This window comes from Galleria mellonella, unplaced genomic scaffold (assembly GCF_026898425.1).
Source record: "Galleria mellonella isolate WM207_F2 unplaced genomic scaffold, CSIRO_AGI_GalMel_v1 utg38, whole genome shotgun sequence".
Lineage (NCBI taxonomy): Eukaryota > Metazoa > Arthropoda > Insecta > Lepidoptera > Pyralidae > Galleria > Galleria mellonella.
Genome location: NW_026442090.1, coordinates 7152628 through 7179394, shown reverse-complemented (window position 1 = coordinate 7179394; position 26767 = coordinate 7152628). Strand labels below are relative to the sequence as shown.

Genomic DNA, 26767 nt, shown 5'->3' with positions numbered 1-26767 from the left:
CACCAAATTATACTCATATTCATTCAGCCGTTTCAATATGATTAAATAAAGAGGTGAAAGTTTATAAAGATATTTATATTTTTGTTATTCAATCACGCTTAATCGACTAAACGGATTTTCTTCAAATTTAGTACATAAAGAAAGCATAACTTAGCCTATATGCAATATAAAGATATTTTTATTTTAATTTACATTATTAACTTTGTACCTACATAGCTAGTTTATAACGTTAGTAAGATACCTAGATATCTAATAGAATTCTACAAAGATACTAACAACGTGTTCTTTTTGTCAGACCATTTCAACCCGTTGCATTAAGCATGATGTTATGGTACTGGGAGCCTGGTTCGGACATGCCATACGAACAAGCAGTGTACTGTGCCACGGCAGTGATCCTAATGTCGCTGCTGATAGCATTTCTTAACCACCACGGTACATATTCAACACAACAATTTGGAATGAAACTACGTATCGCTGCTTGTTCACTCATTTACAGAAAGGTAAGTGAACTAACTGTTGAATTATTAAAGAGGAATTCATTACCTAACAAACTCTCAGATACATAAAATATTATGCTGCTATCGAATTAGAAACTGCTACCGGTATACATTTCTTACCTTTAGTTATCTATATGTCGTAGTCGTTGTGTCAGTTTGTATAGTGAAACGATTTTGTTATATTTGTATCTATCAATGTCAATCTTTAAACGATTATTATAGAATGTACAAATAATGTATAGTGGTGAAGCCTAAAATGAAGTCCATGATATTCTTGTCGTTTGTCATTGGATCGTTGATATATAGAGATGAAAGCCTAAAGTAATTTAAGGACTACAAACATACTATATCATGTTAGATATTGCACTAAGTCTACCTTTATAAGAACAAAATATATTTATAACAAACAAAATATTGGAAGCGACTCACAAATATCTGGAGTCAGGTTAAATACTTTTATTATAATTTTGTATGTTAGCACATTAGGTTTATAACATTGATTTGGCTTTTGCTGTTATAATGTTGTAATTATTTTTCATGAATAAATAAATAAATATAATATTATATTTTTTTTAAATAATTCTTGGTAATAATAATATGATGATGTTAGTATACTACTATGATTCATACACTCAGTCATCTAAGACAAGAATAATAAATATATAAAGTTAAGATCTAAACATTTTTCGTTTGTCATTCTCGTCATCTTTCAATCCAACGAAGTTATTAATTTCTTATGACAGTCGAAAACTTTTCTGTTTTGTGAATTCATTGATATACATTGCATTTATTGTATATACAATAATTACTTGTAAGTTATTAAATATTATCAAGTATTCAATATAGAATGTTGTTGCCAGGTAATGCGTATGAGCTCCGGCGCTTTAGCGCAGACAACAGCCGGCCAAGTGGTAAATCTTCTATCAAACGACGTAAACCGTTTCGACTACGCCTTCATTTATACTCACTTCATTTGGTTGCTGCCTCTTCAAGTGGTCCTGATCTGCTATCTCATTTACATTAAAATCGGCTATGCAGCTGTTGTTGGAGTCGTCGGTATTGTGCTGCAAACCATACCAGTCCAATGTACGTATCTTCACACTCTACATACTAATCCGATTTTTTATTTTTCTTTTGACAGAACAGTGTTTTGTTTATTTAGTAAAACTGATACATTTATGATAATTTTATAATATATTAGTTTTATAAATAATTAGATTAGATTAAATGAATAATAAATAATTAGACAGTATTTTTTAGCGCATATTTAAGTAGAATATCTGAATTCTATGAAACAAATTACAATATAGAGCTATAGTAAAATAATGTAATGGAAACATTCTTTTTAGGTAAAATTCCTGTTAACTTTTTTCTGTGTAAAACGAAATTTATATACCTTAATATTTGTCGAAATATACTATTTTCGTTAATCGACTCCCTAATCAGTTCTCTCTATATCTATACACAAATAGGTAATTATTTATTTATATGATCTACGGTTGTTTCTAGCATCGAGTTAGATATATCTCATCTACTACTATTTCCGCATCGATTACTGTCATTTTTCAGTTTATTTCCTTGTACATAAAATAGTGAATATAGTAAATAATTAAATATACTTATTTCCTACAATTGTAAATCATTTTGTAAGTTTTACATAATAAATTAATAACAAGAAATAATTATCTTCAGATAGAGTCAGAAAGAAATTAGAAATCAATAGCATCCTTTGAAGGGAGTTTTTACCAAAACGAAACTGAACAATTTAACAAAAGAAACATGAGGTGAAAATGTACAAAGAAATTTAAGCCTCCTTTACTATCATAACATGCTCAACTTTTGAGTTAATATGGGAGACCCAAAATTTTATGTAGTTTTTGAATTAATGATTCATGAAATTTCTTTTTTAATAAAATCTATAGTATGGATAGTTTCATAATTTTATATACTGCTAACGACTTCAATTTCACTCTGTGTTTAAATATATACAAATGCAATCTATAATTTAATACTACCTCATTTTTACAATAATACGTATACGCATTTTAGCAACATGTTCCTTACATATAACTTTAAGTACTTACTACTTATATTACTGGCTAAAAAATATTGCTGTCATTAAAAACTTCGTGTGCAATTAATCTCGATTATTATAATATAGATAGTTTTATTACGGGTAGATACTATATCCGATCAAAGTTTATGCTCATAGACATGACGATTATTTGAACTATTAAGACCTGAAGAGGTGACAAACCAGCTCACTTTCGCATGAGATTAATAGACAGGTGAACTTGTATTTATTTGTATGTAGGAATAATCTTAGAAATAACTGACATTTTTTTAAAATATCTTTCTATAACACTAAGTTCTACTATCCATGCATAAACACACTTAATATTTCCCACAATATACTTTAAAGATATTGGTAAATCATGGGAAACAGCTCTTGCAATAATATTGAATCCTAATCATTACAATTTTACGTTATTTCCGCCATGACTGTCATTCTCGTACTCGTTGTGACTGGAACTAATATAGCTGACGTCCTTCCTCTACAACACGTTCAATTTCAGCATTATTTAATATTTTATCAGCAGTTACAATTAACATTTTAACTAAACGAATTTTGTTTCAAATAATTTGATTATTTATATAATAATTAAATAACATTTAGTTTTATTCTATTCTTATCACTGATGTAACTAAATACTGCTCAAATATATTTTATATATAATTTTTATATACCTATCCTATATTCAGATTATCACCTAATGAACGGTGTGGACTGCCGTACGGTGAGCGTGGACTGTAGGGGCGTTGGTTCAGGCTGGAGTGAAACACAGCGATTACTATTCTGAAGCCTCCGGTACCGTCTGAAGAGAGTATTTTTTCTTCTTGTCCTATTTCTTCTCGAGTGTAGTGCGTCGCTGCCCGGAAGCGAATGCCGCTCGACGAGAGGCGGCCTATCTTTATACCCGCCCGCTCGCATGATAACGTTTCCAACTCGCGTTAGCGAATCTGCGCGAGCGGGACGGGGCGAGAAAGAACGAGACGCGTGTCTCTTCAGATCGGTACTCTATAGCGTTTATTTATTGCAATTTACAATTTCTTAATTCTATTTATTGTTACAATTTCTATTTCTATTCGTAGGTAATAATGACAACACACAAAGAAATACTTTATTTAACTTACACTATCTTAAATCTATGTAAAATCTATATAAAATAACAGAATACAGAAACGATTAACTAGGGACTTAACAACTATAAATTACGATTACATATATACAAATAATGTCGCGAACATAATCTCCCGCCGCAGCTCTCGTAGCTGGAGTTAACTCGTGTTCGCGTCGCTCGATGTCGATGTGGGCAGTATGATCAGCTTCTTAGTGGGTCGCCGTAGGATGCCCTTGTTCGTCCGCACGTCGACTGCTCGGATCTCGCCGTCTGGTCCAGGGTAGGTCGCCACCACCACGCCTCGCGGCCACGTGTTGCGAGGCAAGGTCCCATCAGCTATCAGGACCAGGTCGTCCATTTTGATGGCTCCGTGTGTAGCTCGGGGCTCCCGCCGGTGTTGCAACTCGGGTAGGTACTCCTTCACCCACCGGTTCCAGAAGCAATCAGCTAGCCTCTGGCTGGCACGCCACTCCTTGTGTCCCGCCGCGTCGCTCTCTGTGAAGCTGCCTGGCAGTGGGACGCGCGATGGACCGCCCAATACGAAGTGATTGGGGGTTAGGGCGCTGTCGTCGTCTGCCGATGTTGACACGTGGGTTAGCGGTCGACTATTGAGGGTGTGCTCGACCTCGACCAGTAGAGTGTGGAGGACCTCTTCCTTGGGGGCCCGCTCGTTCAACGTAGCGGCTAGTGCGGTCTTCACGCTACGCACCAGCCGTTCCCACGCACCTCCCATGAAGGGTGCGCTCGGGGGAATGTAGCGCCACCGGATGAAATGGACTGATGACTCTTCTTGGATGGCTTCCTCGGCTGCTTTCTTCAGTTCGACGTCAGCACCTTTGAGGTTGGTGCCTTGGTCGGACCATAGTTCAGTGGGACACCCTCTGCGGCTTATGAAGCGCCGCAGGGCCATTATGGCGGAGTCCGTGCTGAGGCTGCCGGCGATTTCTAGGTGGACTGCGCGCGTCGTTAGGGAGGTGAAGAGCACTCCGTACCGCTTCGGGTGAGTGCGGCCCACTGTCACGGTCATAGGCCCGAAGTAATCTAGGCCGGTGAACGTGAACGGTCGTTGATGATGCGCCAACCTGCTATGTGGATGGTTGCCCGTTGATGGCTGCGCCGGTCTTGCTCTTCGTAGGCGGCACAGCTGACACCTCTTCAGTTCACTGCGGACGGCGTGTCGTAGGCGCAACACCCACAAGTGTTGTCGCACCTCGTTCGTGGTGATCTCGAAGCCGCCGTGGTGAAGTTTCCGATGCACCCATGCGATGTATAGGCGCACCCAGGCGTGGTTTCCGTCGACGATGTGGGGCTCTCGTTGCTCGGCTGACAGATCGGCGGCGGCTGCTATTCTCGATCGAAGTCGCAGAATGTCGTCGTTGTCTATGACGACTGACAGCTGTATGAGTCGACTGGATGACGGCAGCTGTTTCCCTTGTTTCAATACTGCGATTTCGTCGCCGAACGCCTCTTGTTGTATCGCGCGAATCCATAGCCGTCGCGCGCGATCTAGGTAGTGTGTGTCTATGGGGATGAAACACACAGATGGACTATTGCTGTTCTTGATTTTCATCTTCGTCTTCTCTCTATCGACTTTCTTCGTGCGGGTCCAAGTGGGGTCGGCGCTCTCTTTCTTCTTGTTTCTCTTTCGGATGGCGGTGCAGCGTTGACTGGTCGGTCGCAGGAGGTCGATGAACTGCAACACCCGTGCTGAACTGCGAACAAGTTTCAACCAATTAGAAAAACGTGACGGATCGGGTAATGCTATAGACAACTGCGTCGCGTTCTGTAGCTTGTGTACGCGTTCTTCTCCCGTTTCCGCTTGACTATCGTCGCTCGTACTATCTTCACGCGGCCACTGCTCTTCGGGAAGGTACAGGAAGTCCGGCCCACGGAACCATCTATGCTGCGAGCCGAAGTCCGTCGGTGGGTCGCGTGTGGCGTCGTCTGCTACGTTGTGCCGCGTCGGTATCCATCTCCACTCGTTCGTCTTCGTTTCTTCGACGATCTCGGCGACTCTATGCGCGACGAACGGCTTGTATGCGCGAGGACCGGTGCGTAGCCATGCGAGCACGGTGCGTGAGTCCGACCAGTATACTCGGCGAGCGGGCTTCAGGTCGTGTTCTTCGACTGCCGTGCGCGATAGGCGACACCCGAGGACGGCCGCTTGCAGCTCCAGTCGCGGTATCGTGGTCACCTTGCTGAGTGGGGCCACTCGTCCCTTTGCCGCGATCAGCGACACGTGGACCTTGCCGGTCGCGCTTACGGCCCGCCAGTACACGGCACAGGCGTACGCGTCCGAGCTGGCGTCGACGAATGTGTGCAGCTCCGCTGTATCGGCCGTGGCTACCTCCGGGTAGCACCGCGGCACCTCCAGCGCGGACAGCCGTCGCACGTGGTCCATCCAGCTCCGCCAGGCGTCCGCTTCCCGTGGTTGCAGCTCGGTGTCCCAGTCGATACCGGTACGCCACGTCTCCTGCAATATCTTCTTCGCCTGTATGGTGATGGGAGTGGCGAGGCCCAGTGGATCGAACAGCGACATGATTGCTCGTAGCGCTTCCCTCTTCGTCGGCGTCTGTTCCCCGCTAGCTATCTGTGGCGGAAGCTTGTGTCCGTTGAAGTTGAAGCCTAAGGTGTCTTCAGAAGGTCGCCATACCATCCCCAGTATCTTCTCCGCGTCGAGTTGTACCACGCTGTCCCCGCCGGTGTCGGAGAACGCGGCGCGCACTTGATGCGAGTTCGACGCCCACCGTTGGAGATAGTAGTTGGCTCGACCGTGGATCTGTGCGACCTGTCTTGAGACGCGTACGGCTTGCTCTTCCGTGTCGAAGCTGGCGAGGTAGTCGTCGACGTAGTGGTTCATGACCACCGCCGTTGCTGCCTCCGGGAACTCTTCCTTGTACTGTTCTGCGTTCTTGTTCTTGACGTAGATCGCTGTACACGGTGACGATGTTGCGCCGAATATGACACTCTTCATCCTATATTCCACAGGTGGACCCTCTCGTCGATCTCCTCGCCACAGGAACCGTTGCATGTCCCTATCTTCTTCCCGTATGGTGACCCGCATGAACATGTCCTTTATGTCCGCCGTGACTGCCACCCGTCGTTGCCGGAACCGCATGAGGACCCCCGGTAGCGATTGAAGTAAGTCGGGGCCCGGCAGCAGCATGTCGTTCAAACTGATGCCCTTCGTCTTGGCTGCTGCGTCGTGCACGATCCGCAGTTTCCCCGGTTTCTGCGGGTTGATGACGGCGAAGTGTGGCAGGTACCACACCCGTTGGGAACTCCGTGGCGGGGCGACTTCAGCATACCCGTTCTTGAGTAGTGTGTCCATTTGCTGTTCATATCTCTTCTTGATTTCTTCATTCTTGTCGAGTTTCCTTTCGACCAGTTGGAGACGTCGCATTGCCGATTCGTAGTTGTCCGGCGGCACAGGGTCGTCCTTCTTCCATAATAACCCCGTCTCGTATCCTCCCGCCGGTAACGGACGAGTTTTCTCCTCTAAAATGCGTAGGGCGCGACGTTCCTCTTCATTGTAAGACCTCTTCGGTGCGATTCCCAGCGATTCGAGCGCGAAATGTTGCTTCATCATTTCTTCCATCGATTGTTCCTCTTCATGTGTCGTCACTATGTGGCTGATTCTGTGCACCTGCTGTCTTGTCCTGCCGCGACTCGTACCGTGCAGTACCCATCCCAGGTCGGTGAGTGATGCGACCGGCTGCGTGTCGGATCCTCTTCTGACTTCGTGGGCCAGCAGTAGGTGCCAGTTGTCTTGCCCCAGCAGTACCGTCGGTTTGCCCTCTTCGTAGACCAATTCCCTCTCTATGTCCCGCAGATGTGGACAGCCCTTGATGACGCTGCGCGGTACCGACTGCGGTGATAACTGCAGTCTGTCCATCGTCCGTGCCCCCACTGTGTATTCTTGTGAATTCCGCCCGCGGATCTTGAAGTGAACACGCGTCGATTGAGCTGCGTTGATCCGTGCCCCGGCCACACCTTCCATGTAGAATGGTGCGGGGGGACCCGTAGCACCGATTCGCTCCGCCACCGTCGTCTCGATGATGGTGCAAGTCGACCCGTCGTCCAGTAGCGCGTAGGTGTCGCACGTTCCCGTGGGACCGGTGACTCGTATCGGCAGGATTTTCAGGAACGCGATCTTGTCGTTTTCCCTTGCCGATGCGGTGACTGCGGCGGACTTGTCTTACTTACTTCATTCTCCGGCTGTTGTCGCGTGGTGTGCAGCAGAGGGTGATGAGTCTGCGTGCACTCATCTACTCCACATCTCTTGCTCTTGCAGGCGTGGCGAAATCTTCTCACTTTGAGGCAACGGAAACACAGCCTATGAGTCTTCGCTAGCTCCCATCTCGCCGATGTGTCCGCTTCCTTCATCGTCTTGCAGTCCGCTGGAGCGTGTCCCTCTCGTCGACACATCGGGCACGGTGGTGTAGCGGGTTTCTCCTGCGTCGTGTATGTCTTCGCCGTCTTCCTAGGAGCGGACTCCCGCCGGTCTTCGGACGGTATCTCCTCGGCGGGGGCGAAGTTTCCACATCGTGCGGCGGTCCTTTGCAGGAACTGAGAGAGTGTTATGAGGTCCGGTTGTCCCTCCGGTTGGTCGTTGGCGAAATCGTAGTACTTGAAGCGTAGTACCGACGGCATCTTCTCTGTGACGTTTCTCATTATTTCTTCGTTGTAGAGGTAGTGACTCTTGTTCAGCGCTCGTATCGTGGCGACGACGTTCTGCACCTTGCTTGCGAAGAGGCAGACGTCTCTTGCGTTGTCCGAGAGTCGTGGTAGCGCGCGGAGTTTGTTCAGTTCGGCTGTGACGAGTGCTCCAGGGCGGCCGAACCTCGCGGCTAACATCTTCATTACTTCTTCTGCGGTCGTAGACCCGACGAATAGGGAGCGTGCCGCGTCCTTTGCGGCCCCCTCAAGCTTCTGCGCAGTCTTGCTAGGTTCTCTTGTTCTGTGAGTTGACTTGCGCTCTCTTCATAGGCCATCTTCCATGGTAACCACTCGCTCGACGATCCATTGAAGACTGGCAACTCGGTGACTCTTGACGCTGTGGAGGGCAGTATGTTGCGAGCGGCCATCTGCATGGCGATCGCAAACTCATTACAATCGATGCCCACCTTCAGCACCGGTTCTTCCTTCTTCATCGACTGCATCGCTGCTGCTATCGTAGGAATGGCGGCATGTGGGTCAACGTGGCGTGCGTGGTCCCGGTGAAGTGCGTCGCTGCTCGGCTGTGGCGGCGGCGCTCTCGAATCCTCTTCAACGGGTCTCGATGGGACGAACCCCTGACGCTTGCCGGTGACTTCTTCTATCTCTGGTACATGCGGCTCCATTGTGAGTGCCAGCGTGCTTCGACGAACCCAATCCGACGTTCGTTCTCTTCTGACGGTAGCGTCGTCGTCTTCTACTTCCTCGTCGTCCTCTGATTCGGCTTCCAGGGCGGCGACACGTGCGGCGGCCAATTCCACCTCCTTTCGAAGTAGCTCCTCCCGTGCCTTGGCCAGAGCCTTCTTCTTCTGCGAGGCCGTGGTGCGAACCGTGCGTGCCGTGCCGTGCTTCGGTTCCTTCTTCCTTGCTGTCTCCTCTGTCGTTCCTGTGGCTTCGGTAGTCTCCGTGGCTCCTGTGGTCGTCGTATCGCCGGACGTGTTCGTAGTCGATGTGGTGGCGGCGGTAGACGACGTGGCAGCGACAGAAGGCATTCTGACAGCCGCAGACGACGTGGTGGCAGCAACGGACGGCGTGGCAGCGACGGACAGCGTTCCGGCGGCCGTAGTCGACGTGGTGGCGGCGGACGTTGTGGCTTCGGTGACGGCGATTTTTTGTTGCGACGACTTCATGTTTCTCGTAGTCGGCATTTCAGCGATCCGGCTTCAGAATGGTCTTCCTCCAGCGATCCAGCTTCTCGATGTACCAACGGTGTTCCTCCAGCAATCCGGCTTCTCGAAGGACCACGATGAACGGTGTGGACTGCCGTACGGTGAGCGTGGACTGTAGGGGCGTTGGTTCAGGCTGGAGTGAAACACAGCGATTACTATTCTGAAGCCTCCGGTACCGTCTGAAGAGAGTATTTTTTCTTCTTGTCCTATTTCTTCTCGAGTGTAGTGCGTCGCTGCCCGGAAGCGAATGCCGCTCGACGAGAGGCGGCCTATCTTTATACCCGCCCGCTCGCATGATAACGTTTCCAACTCGCGTTAGCGAATCTGCGCGAGCGGGACGGGGCGAGAAAGAACGAGACGCGTGTCTCTTCAGATCGGTACTCTATAGCGTTTATTTATTGCAATTTACAATTTCTTAATTCTATTTATTGTTACAATTTCTATTTCTATTCGTAGGTAATAATGACAACACACAAAGAAATACTTTATTTAACTTACACTATCTTAAATCTATGTAAAATCTATATAAAATAACAGAATACAGAAACGATTAACTAGGGACTTAACAACTATAAATTACGATTACATATATACAAATAATGTCGCGAACACCTAAGTAGGTATATGTAGTAAGTTGTGGGTATATATTTCTTGCAAATTAATTTCTTGATAGCTTCAAATGAATATTACATTTCTGTGAACTGAATACTTAAGTAATAATCTTCGAGATAACTACTTTAATATTCAACTTGTTGTTGTGCATGAAATCCTAACATAAGAGATACTTTCCGAAAGTATGTACTTTCTAAATCTGAACTGAAGAACTGAATTATTCAATCTATTGTTACTAGGTAACCAGAAATTAAATACAAGGAATATTTAAATTAATCTTGTTCAAATGTCCTATATAATCTTTTTTACCTATTTTAGCATAGATACTAAACAATCTCGTTTGTTGCAGCTTACATGAGCAAATTAGCTGCAAGGTTAAGATTGAACACTGCCTGTAAAACTGACGAGCGAGTGCGCATTATGGACGAAATTATTAATGGAATGCAGGTTAGTTTTGATACCAAATCCTTTCTAAGACAGAACTTTGTACAAAAGTCCATTGCTTGTGTACCTCTGTCCCATTCGTGTTTGAAGCTTGTTTGCCATTCTAAAAATTCTCATTTTTGATTTGACTACTATAAATTACGTTTTATACATTTTGTCTCTCTTTGTTAATAAAGTTAATACTAAACAATTATAATACAAATAAAAGAATTGTAATTTTAAAAGAAGAACTGTAATAGAAATGAAAGAATCGTGTTGTACCATAAACTATAACAATCCTTATACAATACAATAAATGTCTAAATGTAAAATATGTCGTTTTAAGTTTGTGTTAATTTTTTAAGGTAATAAAAAGGTACGCATGGGAAAAACCTTTCGAGCAAGTGGTAGCGACAGCTCGTAAAAATGAGATCAACTGCATTACACAAGCTTCATATCTGAGAGGGGTATACCTGAGCTTCATGGTGTTCACAGAACGACTCACCCTATACATCACTCTACTGTCTTACTCTTTATTCGGTTTTCAAGTTACTGCTGACATTGTAAGTACTTGTTTCAAAATCTTTTTCGATTTTCATAATTCATAAAGCGCAATTTTTTCCAAAGTCTATCAAAATATGGTTCTTATATCTTATATTATTGTCTTATATCTACTCTTACGATTACAAATAAACAGGAGGCCCATCTCATGGAAAATGGCAGCCATCCAAAGCATATCATTGATTTCATGAATTGTTTTGATATTTGTGAAGACTACTCATATTAGATCAACTTTGGCATTTTCATTCAATAAATTATTGATATTATACTACTTAAACTTTCAAGTACAAGTGAAATTCTTCTTTTCTGAATTTTATCAGGTATTCTCAATCTCCTGATTATGTGACTAAATAAATCCTTTCCATTCTCAAGAAGCTATAAAGTTGTCCTTCTATATAAAAGCCTAACTTATTGGGTCAGTTATATATAAAACCTTCGAACAAATTACTATAATGGGTTCCTACCCATTGGCTTATGGGTTCATTTCAAGTGTCGGCACTCACACTGTGGCCCTTCATCTCCGTTATGTGGCGGATCATGAGATAACAGGGGATATATCTGAGAAAAGGAGGCATTACGTTATAAAGACGCCTTGTGTTCAATTTGTAATAGTAAACTATTTTTAATTTCTAATAGGTGTAATATCCACTCCACGGGTCCACTTCTGATAGATATATGAAGCAACAATGACACGTTATCCGTGCATGATATTTTTAAATATTTAAACAACTCGTTGCCAAAGGTGGCTAATTTTGAATACTTCATTCTCATATGTAAACATCATATTTATTTATAACAGAGCGGACACTCTTTTGTGCTTCATTTGTTGGTTATATAAAAATTACAAAATGTTGTAAACTTTTCTCAACTCTCTAGTGTCAACTGATGCTCTTTTAACATTGTAAGAACTTTACAGGTATTCCCATTGGCACAATTCTACAACACCCTACAAGGAACCTTATCGATTATCATGTCAAATGCTGTATCGTTTTTGGCTGAGGCGCTGATTTCGATACAACGCCTCGAAGCATTTATGCTGTTGGGTACGTGAGGCCTGTGGTCTCGGCATGTCATGCATTGTGCGAAATTGCACGGTACATTAACATTATATCCAATCTCGCCACACACGAGCACAAATTATAACTGTGGCTCGGATACCTATGAATTAACCCTTGTTGTAGTTTATGTAGAATGCATGATTTTAATAAGTGTCTAAAAATATTATAAAATTATATTATAAATTGTAAAAATCGTGCTTATGCATGTTAGGTAATGTTCGCATTGGAAGCATAAATCTGTAGGTATGCATGATTAGTGTATAAATTGGATGAGTTTGTATTAAATGGTTAATGCATGTTTGTAGTTCTAGATATGGGCACAGTGGTTTACAATCCGTAGGTACGTGTATACAATATATATTTAGAAAAGTATTGCGTTGTAAGTTGTTTAGTTGACGCACAATACTAAATATAAACGGTGGTAATTATATACCTCTGAAAAGATACTTGAGTAATTAACATTTATACGTGGTGGTATATATGTTTTCAAAAAAAATAATAACAGATTTCTTGAATGACGAAACGGCAGACACATCTGTTCTAACAAAATATGACGTCGAATTGCGTCGACAATGCGAATAGATGAATACGGTTCGGCGCAAGTTATAATTGCCGACATGATAATACAACGTAATAAACCCCTTAGTAACATGCAGTAACAATGGTGTTCGCAGGCATTCCCGATGGCACAAATGTTCAACATTCTCCAATGTACCCTAGCCGTCATGCTGCCGAACTCTCTTTCGTTATGCATGGAGGCTCTAACATCTATTCGTCGTATAGAGGCCCTCTTATTGCTCGGTACGATCACTAATAGTACAGTTGTAACAGTTTGACACTTCAAGGTGTTATGGCTATTATCTTCTTGATATTTTTGTACGTAAATTATGAACGTGTTGTCGTGTTTTGTCACTAATTCTACGTGTTCTGCTTCTTGTAACACTAACTTAATGGTTTACTAATCTGGTCTTAAGGACTTTTATAGCCTTATCATCATCTTGCTATTTGTATATGGAAAAAATTGGTTTTTAAATTTGTATGTCTAATCTAACTTTTACAAAAGTTGAGAGGTTATTAAGAGAGCTGGCTGATCTCTTACTAAAAAAATTGCTATGGTAATACTAAGGAAAAATGCAATTAGCATTTTCAGCACCATGGCACTTTTTGAATGCTAAAAAGAACAAGATAAAATAACATTTTAGGCCTTTTTAATTTATTTTAATTACATTTATTTTAAATTGTAATAAATGCAATTTTTTACCTATAATAAAAAAAAAAACAAAAGTGTATCGTAAGTACATTTTGCAGCAGAGACTATTCTTAAATCTTCTATTATTATTATTATGATCTGAAAAGAGCGTTAGGAATTTGCTTGATATGATAATATAATGTCATAATGCATAACTTTTCCCAATACAAAGATTTGTAGTCCCCGAAGCACCTTCCTAAAAAGTGTAATCGAGCTACTTAATTTTTTAATTTTTAATTCTTAAAACTATTATTTAAATATCCTTTATGAACAATTAAAGAGTCTAAAGTTAAAAAATATCCAACTTTATCATATGTATTACAGTATTAATAAACTCAGTGTTTCTTATCCTCATTTCAATTTACTGAAAAACAAGGCCAAGGCGTGTCAAATTATTTAGTAAGGCACAGTGTTTGTATTAGATTATTTACTTACTATACGTACACGTCTGTGAGATACCGAAACAGTTTTATATAATTCCAAATAATCGGTAATCTTTCAATTTAGCATTTCTATCTTTACTAAAAGCCGTAACCTTATTTTAATAAAACAGTTTTAAAATAGCTAGCAAATCTTTCACAATTATAAATGCAACATATTTTAAAAAAGAAGCGCCCTAATTCATTTTGCTTCCTCTTTACACGTTTACAAATACTTATGTGCACGCTCCTAAATTCTAAAAGACTACTTACTTACGTGTATAATAAAAATTAATTAGTTAAAAATCTCCCACTAGATTTGTTCATGTTTTTATATAGGCTATAAAAAAGAAATGTGTTAATCTGGAATCTAGCGATAGTAAATTATACATAATTTTACAAAATACATTTATACCTATTTTACACATTTTTTCAAACTGTCAGATTTTTTTAAATGTTATCCTAGCTATCACTAGATTACTGATTTCCGTTACTTCTTGTGTATTGTTATTACAAATTAGCAGGACCCGATCTAGAACTGAACCCAAAGTCACGATGGTTTTAGTGGCAGCAAAATTGGGAGCGACTGGCTATTAAAATAGTTTTTTTGCCTGAAGCAGCAAAATTGCTAGATCGGCCTCTGCAAATTACATATCGCAAAGTTTGTGGTAATTTCTAATAAATACAACAGACGAAAGAGAAGACCTGCGCGGTGTGCCTGGTGTGGATATCGCGAAACTCGTCGAAAGCGTGGAGAATAGAAAGGCCAAAAATTTAAGTGAAGTGGATCTAGTTACTAACACTTTCAAAAAAATAGACGAAGAGGGAATATTGAATCATGGTGAGTATTATTAATACTTACTATTGTAGTGTTGTTTTATTATTGTTATTTACCTGTATGAAATAAAATGGATAAATCATTTGGTATGCAAATGTAAAGCTGTAATACGATATCAAAAAATATTTACTTCGATTCACGTTGCAAATACAATATTAAAGCATCTTTATATTAAAAAAAAATTATTTAATTTGAACAAATTTAAATAATTACTAGCGTTTTTACAACCATTTCAACAAAATATAACCATATTTTATTGTTTACATTAAAATGAACAATAATGTCCACAACTGAAATCTTCTTTCAGGTTTTGATAACACAGAAAAAGGTTTGATGAAACAGACATATAATACTCCAATTAATTCAGACATAGGTATACTCATTCAGGATGTCTGTGCTAATTGGACCGAAAACGGTCCTGTTAGTCTGAAGAATTTGAACATCACCGTGCCGAAAGGAAAACTGTGTGCTATAATAGGTTCCGTCGGATCTGGAAAGGTACAAATATAATTTATTTCTATTATAATATAAACATTTAACTTTCTTTTTTTTTTAAACAAAGAAAGTCTTATTAACCTAAATGTTAACTTACTGTAAGTTATTGTGGCCCAACGAACTCTTTGTATGTAGATCTAAGTTTATACTTAACTGAATTGTTGACTGAACGATATGTGGGAGATATGTCTACTTTATACATGTACTATTTAGATATTTTAGCATTATCTAACAAAAATATTTAAAAAAATATAACTATAATTTCAAATAATATGGTTTATGGATTTTATATATATGTTGTATATATAGAAACTTCATTATGTTCGTTGTAGATATAGATACTTTTCTAATACGGCGTATTTAATTCAGTGCATGTATAGTATAGAACAATAGACAGTAATCATTATAATAATTTTCAATAAATATATTTTCACTGAAATTAATCCATATTCTTGATATACTCGTAATATTAAATAGTGGGCATAATGGCTATTAAGGCAAACTGTATTATATTTAGTGGCATTGTAATTTGATTGTTAACTTTGGCTGTTCTTTTGTATATAAAAATTGATGAAACCATACTTATATGAACAAATAGTATCATTATAATAACCGTCAACTGTCCTCTACTGAACATAGTCCTCCCTCATATTTGCCAGTAGTTAGCCAAGACAAAACGTGTGTATGTATACATGTATATTCCTAGTTTAGAGTTTTATATTTCCAAACAACGATAATATTATTGTTTCAGAGTTCTGTCCTGCAATTACTACTAAACGAATTGCGAGCAACAAGCGGTCGCATACATTTAAGCGGGCCGATATCATACGCTTCTCAGGAGCCTTGGCTCTTCGTCACAACTGTTCGACAGAATATACTATTTGGACTACCTTATAACGCTAAGAAATACAAAGAGGTATAATTTGTTTGCAACTTCCCTTCTTTAATTGTATTTGGTAATTATAAATGACTCTATATCTAACTTATTAATTAACATTTACTTACAAGGAAATTGTCACAAAACTCGTTTAATCGTGGAAATCTATTTCTTTTTTTATAAATATAGTTAATTACTTTACTTTTATTTATTCGAGCAAAAAATATATTAAATAGGTAACTATCCACTTATATCTAAAGTGTTTTGCTCATCTACACTTGTTCAAATTTTAAATACTTGTTTCTTTAGTTTTAACACTCGGCTAATTATATATGATGTATGACAATTACAGATTCTCTTAACTAACCCTGGCAACTAAAACTTACTGAATAGACTGTACTCCTTCTACAATGAATTAAAAATAAACATCAGTTAATAATAATATAAAGATATTGGATCTTGTTCTTTAATTCTCATTCAAAAATTTCTCCAGCTTTACTCGTACTTTATTATATTCTGCTTTTTTTTGAAGAAGAATATAGCCACTTACCGAACACCGAACTTTGCACTGAATTTGCTATCGTTTATGACATACCTAGCCCCCTGGACAAGTAGTAAACAGACACATCGATGGAATCGTTATCGCAAGCAAGTCCATGTGTTGGAATTAGACATCGGACTTTGCTATCTCATTCTATCTCATGGACACGTTAGCGATGTCGATTCCATCATTAGATTCGCTTGCCACTTATCTAGAGGTCCAAATATGTCAAAAACAATAGCAAATTCAGTGCAATCTCTATAAGAAGTCATAACACATGCCTTGTGAAGTGATCATGAATGCAATTGACGACGAAATTTATTATAATCTGTGATATTCACATCCTTTGTACACGTCTGTAGGCAATGATTGTCACTCTCTGATGCAATATCAAGTTGTGTACTATTATACTCTTATATTTTTTATTTTAGTTTGCCATTACCAGTATTTATATAAATTTAATATTATTTCATATAAATTAATATTTAATATAACAATTTATAGTTATATTTTATTTACAGATAAATCATTGTAAACAATTGACTGCCAATTGATTTTACATGCCGTATATGTTTTTAAAAATAGAATATATGCATTTATGCTACTACACTTGTACAGATGTTACTCAAGTTCCTGCTTAAAACATAATGCTCTTCAATATACATATATATTTATTTTTATCCTATAACATCATCTGCTAAGTATATATAGTTTATTTTATTCTACAGTTAATAAGTTCTTGTTTTTGTCCGTAGGTAGTGAAAGTGTGTGCACTGCTTAAAGATTTCCAACAATTTCCGCACGGCGACCAAACTCTGGTCGGTGAAAGAGGGGCCTCCCTTTCGGGCGGTCAGAGAGCTCGCATAAATCTTGCCAGAGCGGTTTACAGACAAGTACGTACATACGCAACGTATATGTTTATTGATGTTATATCAATATTTAACGTCCTAATCGACTTCCTTTTATGTAAAAACCAAATTAACTACCCAGCCTCGTTCACTGCTTAGTATGTGTATAGCCATGTACCTATATGACTGGTGTATTATGTTAAACTTTTTTTTTATATAACTATGGTGACAAACAAGCATACGACCCGTCTGATGTTAAACAGAGTTACCGTAACCTATGAACGCCTCTAACACCAGGGATGTAACGCGCGCGCTGCCGACCCTTATATTTTAACCTATTTATAAGTTAAAATATGAGGGTAGACATATTATGCCCAACTTAAATGGACAATTTAGTATGTTATCAATGTTTTCAATTATTATCAGAGAGTTAGTCGGAGTTTAAATTGAAATAAAGTTTTTGATGTTGAGCAGACCCTAACACGTAACCTTTGTGGTCAAGTTGACATAATATACCACTTAGATACAACTCTTTCATAACAGTTAATTGAGTTAGTAATGAATCAAATGGTAACTCTTCCTACGCTAATGATTTACACTGATAAGGTACCAGTGAAAGATAGTAGCTCTCGGTGAAGCCAGTTAACCCATAATGATGAATTCTCAATACGAATTATCCATCCTTCCTGGAGACCGATCTGACAGGTATAAGACCTAATTTAGACATTTGCGATTCTGGAAAACTTAATATGTACCGCCCTTGAAGATGACACTTTATGACAAATAATTGCGACATTAATAAGCCCTAATGTTTAACAACGATAAGAAAAAACGATGACAATTTTCACCCGTCAATTATTTGAAGCAGTTCAGTTGAACTGCTTCAAATAATTCAAATAACTGAAGTTCAGCAGGTCAGTGAAGAGCAACACAACTGTGCTGCTCTTCATTCTTGGAGTATATTGGCAGCAATCGGGCCGCCTATATTAACACTGTCGACCGGGAATTCCGTCATGGAATCTTTGGAATTTAACTTAAATTGTGATAAAAACCTAAATACAAAGAAAAGTATTTTTTGATCCTCAACGCTTTATAATCCAAACGGTCTTGTCCGTCGTGATAGGAGAACGTACCTACACGCTAGTGCAATGACGAGTTAACTCGTCACCGGTCAACAAAGTGTTAACAATCCCAATCCCCTCCCTAAAAATAGAGTTGTGTAACGTTTCAAATAATGTTTGCAGGCCGACATTTACCTGCTGGACGACCCGCTGTCGGCGGTGGACGCCCACGTGGGCCGCCAGCTGTTCGACGAATGCATAAACGGATACCTGCGGCACACCACCCGCGTCCTCATCACACATCAACTGCACTATCTCAAGGCAGCCGATTACATAGTCATCATGAATAATGTATTACTTTATTTGCCTTATAAACCTGTAGTTGATATCCGCATTTTATAGATAATGTTCATTGAAAAAAATATTAGACGTTAGTTTGAATTTGAATAAACACGAACAGTAACGATTATGTTTTGTCTCTTTGAATTTTAATGTTATTCATAAGCAGGAAGACTGTATCTTTGTAATTGGTACAAGTGCCTACATTTTATTAATTAATTTTGTATTTTATTTATCGTGAATGTAACCATATAAATTGAAATAAAATATCACGTCTGCTAATCTAAGATATAGTCTATATGCGGAATAACTTCGTTCAAATCAAAAGTAATAGATATCCGAATGTCTTACCGAACTTTCAGATTTATGATATCAGAATAAATTTATTGCAGAGATATTTTTAATATTTACTTACTTATTAGGTAAAATTAATTTTTTATTCAATATAACACATATTAAAAATCACACAACAGGGCACCGTAGAAGCACATGGTACATATAACGAGCTGGCGACTTCTGGCAAAGATTTTGCGAAGCTCCTATCTGCAACTCACGATGAAAACGAGGAAAACCTTGAACATATTCCACCAATGTCCAGAAGGACATCTGCCAGAGTGAGTATAATAGGACATTAACTTTAACTCACTACTTTACTATCGAAATGATAAATTAGAAGTGGCATTTCATAAAACTATTTTTAAAACTTAAAATTTTATTTTAATTGTTAAGCGAAAACCTTGTTTTACAGTTATAGTATATAGTACTAAATTTTATACTATAACTGTATCATAATGTTTTCGTTAATAATAATATTAGATAGAAATATTAGTCTAAGTAGAGAAGTAGTTGTAATATGGAGATATTACAATTAGAATAAAATTCTAAATAAAATGATAAAACTCTAAAGCACCGCACATACAAAATAAGCATTATCTATACCGCTTTTCACCGTATGTGTCCCAGCATAGAATAGGCCACCCCTTCCTTTCCCGTGGGTGTCATAAGAGGCGACTAAGGGAGAGCGAGTGACGGACAGCAGCGTCCCTCTTAAAACATCTCTAAAAGCCTAACTGCAGTTGTCAACCCAGGCGTTGCCAAGCGTGGCAACTACTGGCAAAACTCCCCTTATGGGAAAGGCTTATGTTCAGCAGTGGACAGTTAACAACTGAAATAATAATAATACCGCCTTTCATATTTATTAGAACAATTACCACGTTCCATCAGGTGAGCCGTCAATTTATTTGCCATATCGAAAAGCTATATGTATAACGAATATTATGTATTATTGTTAGTTGTCAACAACACGACGACCGTCCCTCACGGAGTCGACATGCGAGGTGCCTGCGCAGGAGATGGAAGAGGAGGAGCGGGAGTCCGGCTCCATGAGCTGGCGCGTGTACAACGCGTACCTGCGGGCCGGGGGGCGCGCCGGCCGCCTCATATTTATGTTCATGTTGCTAGTTATAGGACAGCTCTCTGCAACACTATGCGATTATTGGGTGACTTTCTGGTAAGTTCTATTTTACATTATCTGTTTGTATCTTCACATAACGTCCCTAAAGAAGTAGATAGAGGGAACAGTAGATAATGGCAAAGGCAATAAACTAAATACATATTTAAACACCTTAAACTCTATCATTAAATTCAATTAAATTGTACAATACATATCCTATGTAGAATTATTCGTAATGCCAAGAATAAACCCAATGATAGTATTAACGCAAATTTCCCTTTTGAATAGTCCAAAGTTAAAATAATAAATCGTATGATCGATTTAATATAAACGATTCAAATATTACTTTGCAATGTCAACTATCTATGTATCCTTTGACGATGGGTACATAGGAAATAGTACATCCATTACGACCAACCGTCTATAGTTCATAAATTATGTAGCAATTTAGTGACAAAATTTTTATAATCAATTCAATGGTTATAATAAATTCTACATCGTATAATATTATTATTAATTACTCTCAACTGTACAGGACCAACCAGGTGACACGGATGAAAGAAAAAGAAAGCAACGCCACCAACAGAGACTATGACCACATAGTTCCTACAAATAATTCCACATTCGACGTCTCTACGTACTTCTCCGGAATTGAACTCAGATCTGGTACGTTGTTGTCATAAGTACCTTGTTGTATAGGTAGCTAATACTTACATTGGTTATTTACAATTTATACAACGATGAAACTTTAGTCCAGTCCGTGTGGTTCCGTCATAGAATAGGCCACCCCTTTCTTTCCTGTGGGTGTTGTAAGAAGCAACTAAAGGAACTTAATGGTAGTGGGATGGTTAGCAGCGTTCCTTTTAAAACATCTCTAAAAGCCCAATTGCGGTTGCTAACCCGCCTGCCAAGTTTGCCAACTTCGGGTAAAACTCTCCTTATGGGGATGGCAGTGGATAGTTAACATCTGAAATAATAAATGTTGAAATATTAATCCAAATAAAAATAAGTAACAAAATTAAGTTTTTTTTATGGATGATAATGGAATGGTAACACTGGTATCGGTATACGCTGGCGGAGTACCAGTGATAGATGATAGGTGAGGATAAAAGCAGGTCAGTTAGCCCATCGTGACCAATTAAATAATAATTAACCAGGATGGTTTCCAGAGGAACCGCATGGAGGTCGATCTCATGTGGGGTATGTTGCAGGCAATGAGGTCTCTACACCCCATTACTAACAATTCCTTTTTCCCCTAGTTATATGGTAAGATACCTACACCTGAAAATAATTACTCTTATTTTAGCAGCCGAAAAAGAGCCTAAAATTTGTATAGAAATGCCCTATTTTTTTTTATTTGCAGACTTGGACATTCACGCATACATCGGACCATTGGACACGGCCCAGTATTTATACGTGTACACGGCCCTTATAATCTGCTGTATCTTCTTCATCACCGCGCGAGCGTTCATGTTCTTCAAGGTGTGCATGACGGCCTCGCGGAACCTTCACAACAACATGTTCCACTCTATGCTCCGAGGCGTGATGCGGTTCTTCGACTCTAATTCATCAGGTACCATTTAAACTTCAACAACTAATCTAGCTCTTTTATTCATAAAACTCTGTACATTTATATATACAATATATTTGACAGTACAAACAAGATTGACTTAGATAAATTTAAAAATGATTAAGCACTCTCCACAAAAATACGCATAAGTCAAAATGTTTTAACTGTTAGATTAAATTTTAATAGAATCTAACCCCTTTGTAATAATTGCCAAATATATATCGATAAGTACATCATCGCTACCGTGTGCATGAGATAGAACGAGATAGCTACGGTTTTATTTCTCATGCATACGCTAACGAAATTGTATCTACCCATAGCCGATACTAAATGACCAGGCCGATTGGTTATATTTTTTTAAGTCTAAGATTTTTAAAATTTAGTATTTTGTGATTGATAATTCAGCCAATTTTTAATAATTTAATAAAATAATATCTATTACCAGGGCGAATACTGAACAGATTCTCGAAGGACATCGGTGCGCTCGACGAACTCCTACCGCGGTTTCTTCTGGAGTGTATACAGATATACCTGGTCATGTTCAGCATACTGGCGCTGAATGCAGCAGCTCTCGTCTGGACGTTGTTACCAACTACGATCATCTTACTACTTTTCTACACTATCCTACAAATTTACTTGAAGTCTGCGCATTCTATCAAACGATTGGAAGGAACGAGTAAGTACCAATATTGTACCTTTTTAGCTCTCTTAATAATATTTTCTAAATTATCCATAGGGCTCTAAAAGTCCAGTCAGATATCAAAAATAGTCTATTGAAATTTCTAAATAATTCTATGCATTGATAAATACGCAGTATTGATATTTAGTACGTTTATAATAAACTATATCATTTGTTAACAATCCTTTAGTTTTCCTATAAGGCAACTGTAATAAACTCCTCTTGTAAAGAGAGGAGGATAATATTAAAAGTAGGATATATCCTTTAGTCCGCCTGGTGGACTAAAGGATATATCCTACTTCTAGGTTCTATTCTATATCCTACTTGTACTAGAATTAAATGTCCAATTTTGTTTCTTTTCTAACACTAAATCACTATCATTTTTCTTTATATATTCCTTATAACATCCAAGAGATGAAAGCAGTGTGACCATTTCGCAATTGTCATAACACGCCATAAAAATATGTCATAAAAAATATTCTCAAACATATCCGGTATTAAAAAAAACAATACATATATTGTACCCCATACGTACAAAATCTACATAAATTTTATACGTTATTGCCACATAAAAATAAGTAGGTTAATTACCATCATATAACCTACATCTTCACATTCAATTACCTACCTTGAGCTGTTGAATTTAATTAAGTAATCATTTGATAAGTAAAATGTCATTACTATTATTGAAGTTGCATTCATTTCCTGTGCAAGCAGGAAAATGTTGTATGACACCGATTAAAAGTAAGAATTTATTTTGGTATTTTAAATTTGTAGGTAACTTATAACTAAAACAAGAAATTAAAAAAAAAAACTAATAACTACTGTATCCTTACCACAGATAAATTAAAACATAGCAGCACATATCTTGGATGAATAACTCTCGAGGTTTGTTTGAATTGAAGCATTTGGCGTTCCATTGTTTCTGCCTACCCTAATGGGAAACAGGCGTGACAGATATGTATGTATGTATGTAAATAACTCTAGCGTTCAATAGATTTACTTATTTAAATATTATAGATGTTATCTATACAGAATTAAAAAAAACCCTACACGTTAGATAATGTAAATATTAGAGACAATACACATAATATAAATATGGCTAGTAATTAAACTTATGTTGTCAGCTATCTATATAAAAAAATATTTATAATTTTGTGCCAATAAAAAATAAATTTATCATAGGCGGCTGTGGTCGCTTACCATCAAGTGAACCGCATGCTCGTTTGCACCCTGTGTTATAAAAAAAAGTTTTTGATATGATGAGTAAAAAAACATTTTTTTCTAAAAAAAAATTAAAAATAACTAAAAAAATTTTTTCTGTTTATAGTTTTAAAAGCATAATTCATTATCATTATATATTACGGACTAAGCTATTACTGTTTTGTAAATTTCAGCAGTTTGGTTTCCCACAACAAAAATAAATAAAAACCGCTTTACAATGTGGAAACAATTGAAACTCAATAAGTTTGTTTTATATTTTACGTATAATATTAGATTATATGTGCATTACGAGTATGTATATATGTATAACTATACCATAACAACCTATTAAGAACTACGAATATAAGTCTCTTCTAAGAAGTTGGTATAATTCTCTTTTTACGATATCTTGGGAATGAAAAAGAATGTCGACACATTATATTCTTACTCCACAAGCACACCACACGGAGAATGTAACATTAGGTAATTTTTAAATTATCGGGGACATGATTATCAAGTTTCCTCTTTTGGTCGCTCCAAGTTTTCCTAAAACTATCACGATTTAACCTTAATTGCTTTTACATCGTGTGCTGATTTTGGTACAACGACAATGTATTGCGTATTTATGCTACTTCGCATACATTATTTGTTGGGAGTTTAATTTTTTTTTAGTATAAGTGAATATTAAATATATACTTACATGTATGAATTATACATTTGTCATTTATACAATATATTTTATATAATAATATTATGTTTCCAGATGCTCTACATATTTTACTTTAATGTCCCAAAAAAACTGAAAAATTCATACGTGATATTTAGGTCAAATGCCTTCTCTAAATGAGGCTGTAAATTTTTTTTTCTGTTCTTAACTTTTAAAAAATTTTGACCAACCTTTAAAAACAACCTTTAAAATTTTATTTACACGTCTAGTACCAATCTCAATTTGACATCTAATTTCAATTGCTCCGATAGATTATTCAAGTCTTCTAAAGTTTTGTAATCGATTCACATCTAAAAAATTTTTACATAAATCTCTCATTAGACAATAATTCAGACGAAAATATTTTTTTTTCTAAAATTGAAAATATACGATTTTAAAAATTATATTTTATTGCCTTTATAAATAGTAATTTAAGTTCTTCCAACTTGCCTAATCAATGAAGCTGTCCGTATTTTACTACTCTTGACATAAACATTTGACACCTTTATAACGACCACGTTAACTCACAGTTGCAGTGCTGCTTATGCCGCTGTAGGCATTTGCACACCTAACACCCCTCTAGATCGGTCATAAGTAATTATTTATTTAGAAAAATCTAATAATATTAATTTTACTGATGTAATATTTTGTACGTTTACAGCACGAAGTCCAGTATTCTCGCACATGTCGGCGACGCTGAACGGCATCAGCACTATCCGTTCGTCAGGCGCGCAGCAGAGGCTCATTGATGACTTCGACAAATTCCAGGTTCATTCAATACAATCAATCAATAAAACAGTAAAATAGGTATATAGGAAAGCATCGTGGCCTTTGTATTATTTTAACTTATAGATCCCAAAGATCGTAAGTTCGAATCTGACAAACATAAACACCTTTATGTGTTAATTTAAATTTACATTTAAATCCCCGATAAAGAAAAACACAGTGACAGCGGCAAAACTCACTTTGTATTGATTCTAATTACAATATCAACACCGATTATGGATATATCGAGTGTCACCGTATACCATAACGGTAATAGTAAACAAATAATTCTATTTATTCCATCAAGGATTTTTGAAGCTTTTTACATTAATAAGTAAAATATATAAACATTTTTTCCTATTATGTGTCGTTCTGTATATCCATTGACGCATTAGACTCCTCTTACATTTTCCACTTATTCCAATCTTGTGCTGTTCTTAATCACAAGAGTCCTATATTATATCTATTTCATCAGACTTTCTCTTTCTTGATTACCCTTTGCTTCTTTTATTATCATATTTTATTTTTTATAACAGTAAGCCTTAATTAAGTAATAAAATAATTTGTAATGGATAATAATGTTTTTATTTTTTATAGGATATCCACACGTCGACCTGGAGCAGCTACCTGGCGAGCGGCGTCACGCTCGGCTTCTGGCTCGACTTCATCTGCGTGTTGTACCTCGCTATAGTCATCGTTGCCTTCCTGGTCATCGATAGCAGTAAGATCATTATATTACAGTTAGTACATGTGTAAGTAGGCAATATTGTTACTGTAATAATAACCACAGAGCAAATCACCACTATGATAATGATTCAAATTAAAACCTCGTCTATAGAAAATTTTATATATGAACCAACCATATAAATATTCATGTACCAACCACATAACATGTTTATTTTTTAATTTAAATAATCGATTAATTGTATTTATAATTATTAATTTTAATAACGAAATACATACCTACAAGTATAGATTTTTTTTTCAAATTTCGTAATTTATTCACTAATGAAATTTTGTAAAACACGATGGTTGATAGATCAAAAGGGAACTGCGTGAAAGTCAACCTGGTAGTGTATATTGCTAGCAATGAAGACTAACCTCATTACTGAAAATCTAACTCTCCCTCTATGAGAATATATAGTTTTACCTAGTATCAAACTGCTATGTATGTATGAGTTAAAAATAATGTTAAAAATTCATGTGTACAGAAACAATATTTTCTGGCAACGTGGGTCTCGCGATATCGCAGACGCTCATTCTGACGGGCATGCTGCAATTCGGCGCACGGCAGACGGCCGAGGTGATCTCCCAGATGACCAGCGTCGAGCGCATCCTGCAGTACACGCACATCGACCGGGAGCCGCAGTGGGATCAGGGATGTTAGTACCCAATCATATTACTTCTCCTCCGAATTATTATTAAAAGCCATAGTGAGACTAAGAATGTTAGTATTCAATCATATTACTTCATCTTCGAATAATTATTACAAGTCGCATTGGAACC

The 26767-nt window shown here is 38.1% G+C and overlaps 1 protein-coding gene across 2 annotated transcripts in view; it reads left to right on the top strand.

Moving 5' to 3' along the window:
- Window positions 1-26767, top strand: part of LOC113522920 (ATP-binding cassette subfamily C member 4-like) — a 90927-nt gene that overhangs the window by 56118 nt on the left and 8042 nt on the right. Inside the window, exons 3-20 of one of the 2 annotated variants that reach the window (XM_026908767.3) lie at window positions 296-500; window positions 1358-1583; window positions 10526-10623; window positions 10965-11162; window positions 12893-13019; window positions 14578-14727; window positions 15032-15222; window positions 15971-16135; window positions 17393-17530; window positions 18730-18897; window positions 19359-19499; window positions 20178-20395; window positions 20874-21004; window positions 21702-21911; window positions 22354-22584; window positions 25158-25264; window positions 25859-25982; window positions 26473-26643. In XM_026908767.3, the coding sequence (XP_026764568.1) occupies window positions 296-500; window positions 1358-1583; window positions 10526-10623; window positions 10965-11162; window positions 12893-13019; window positions 14578-14727; window positions 15032-15222; window positions 15971-16135; window positions 17393-17530; window positions 18730-18897; window positions 19359-19499; window positions 20178-20395; window positions 20874-21004; window positions 21702-21911; window positions 22354-22584; window positions 25158-25264; window positions 25859-25982; window positions 26473-26643 (2999 nt within the window). Of the gene's footprint in view, window positions 1-295; window positions 501-1357; window positions 1584-10525; window positions 10624-10964; window positions 11163-12076; window positions 12204-12892; window positions 13020-14577; window positions 14728-15031; window positions 15223-15970; window positions 16136-17392; window positions 17531-18729; window positions 18898-19358; window positions 19500-20177; window positions 20396-20873; window positions 21005-21701; window positions 21912-22353; window positions 22585-25157; window positions 25265-25858; window positions 25983-26472; window positions 26644-26767 lie in introns of both variants that reach the window. The other variant, XM_026908766.3, reaches the window with a different exon arrangement.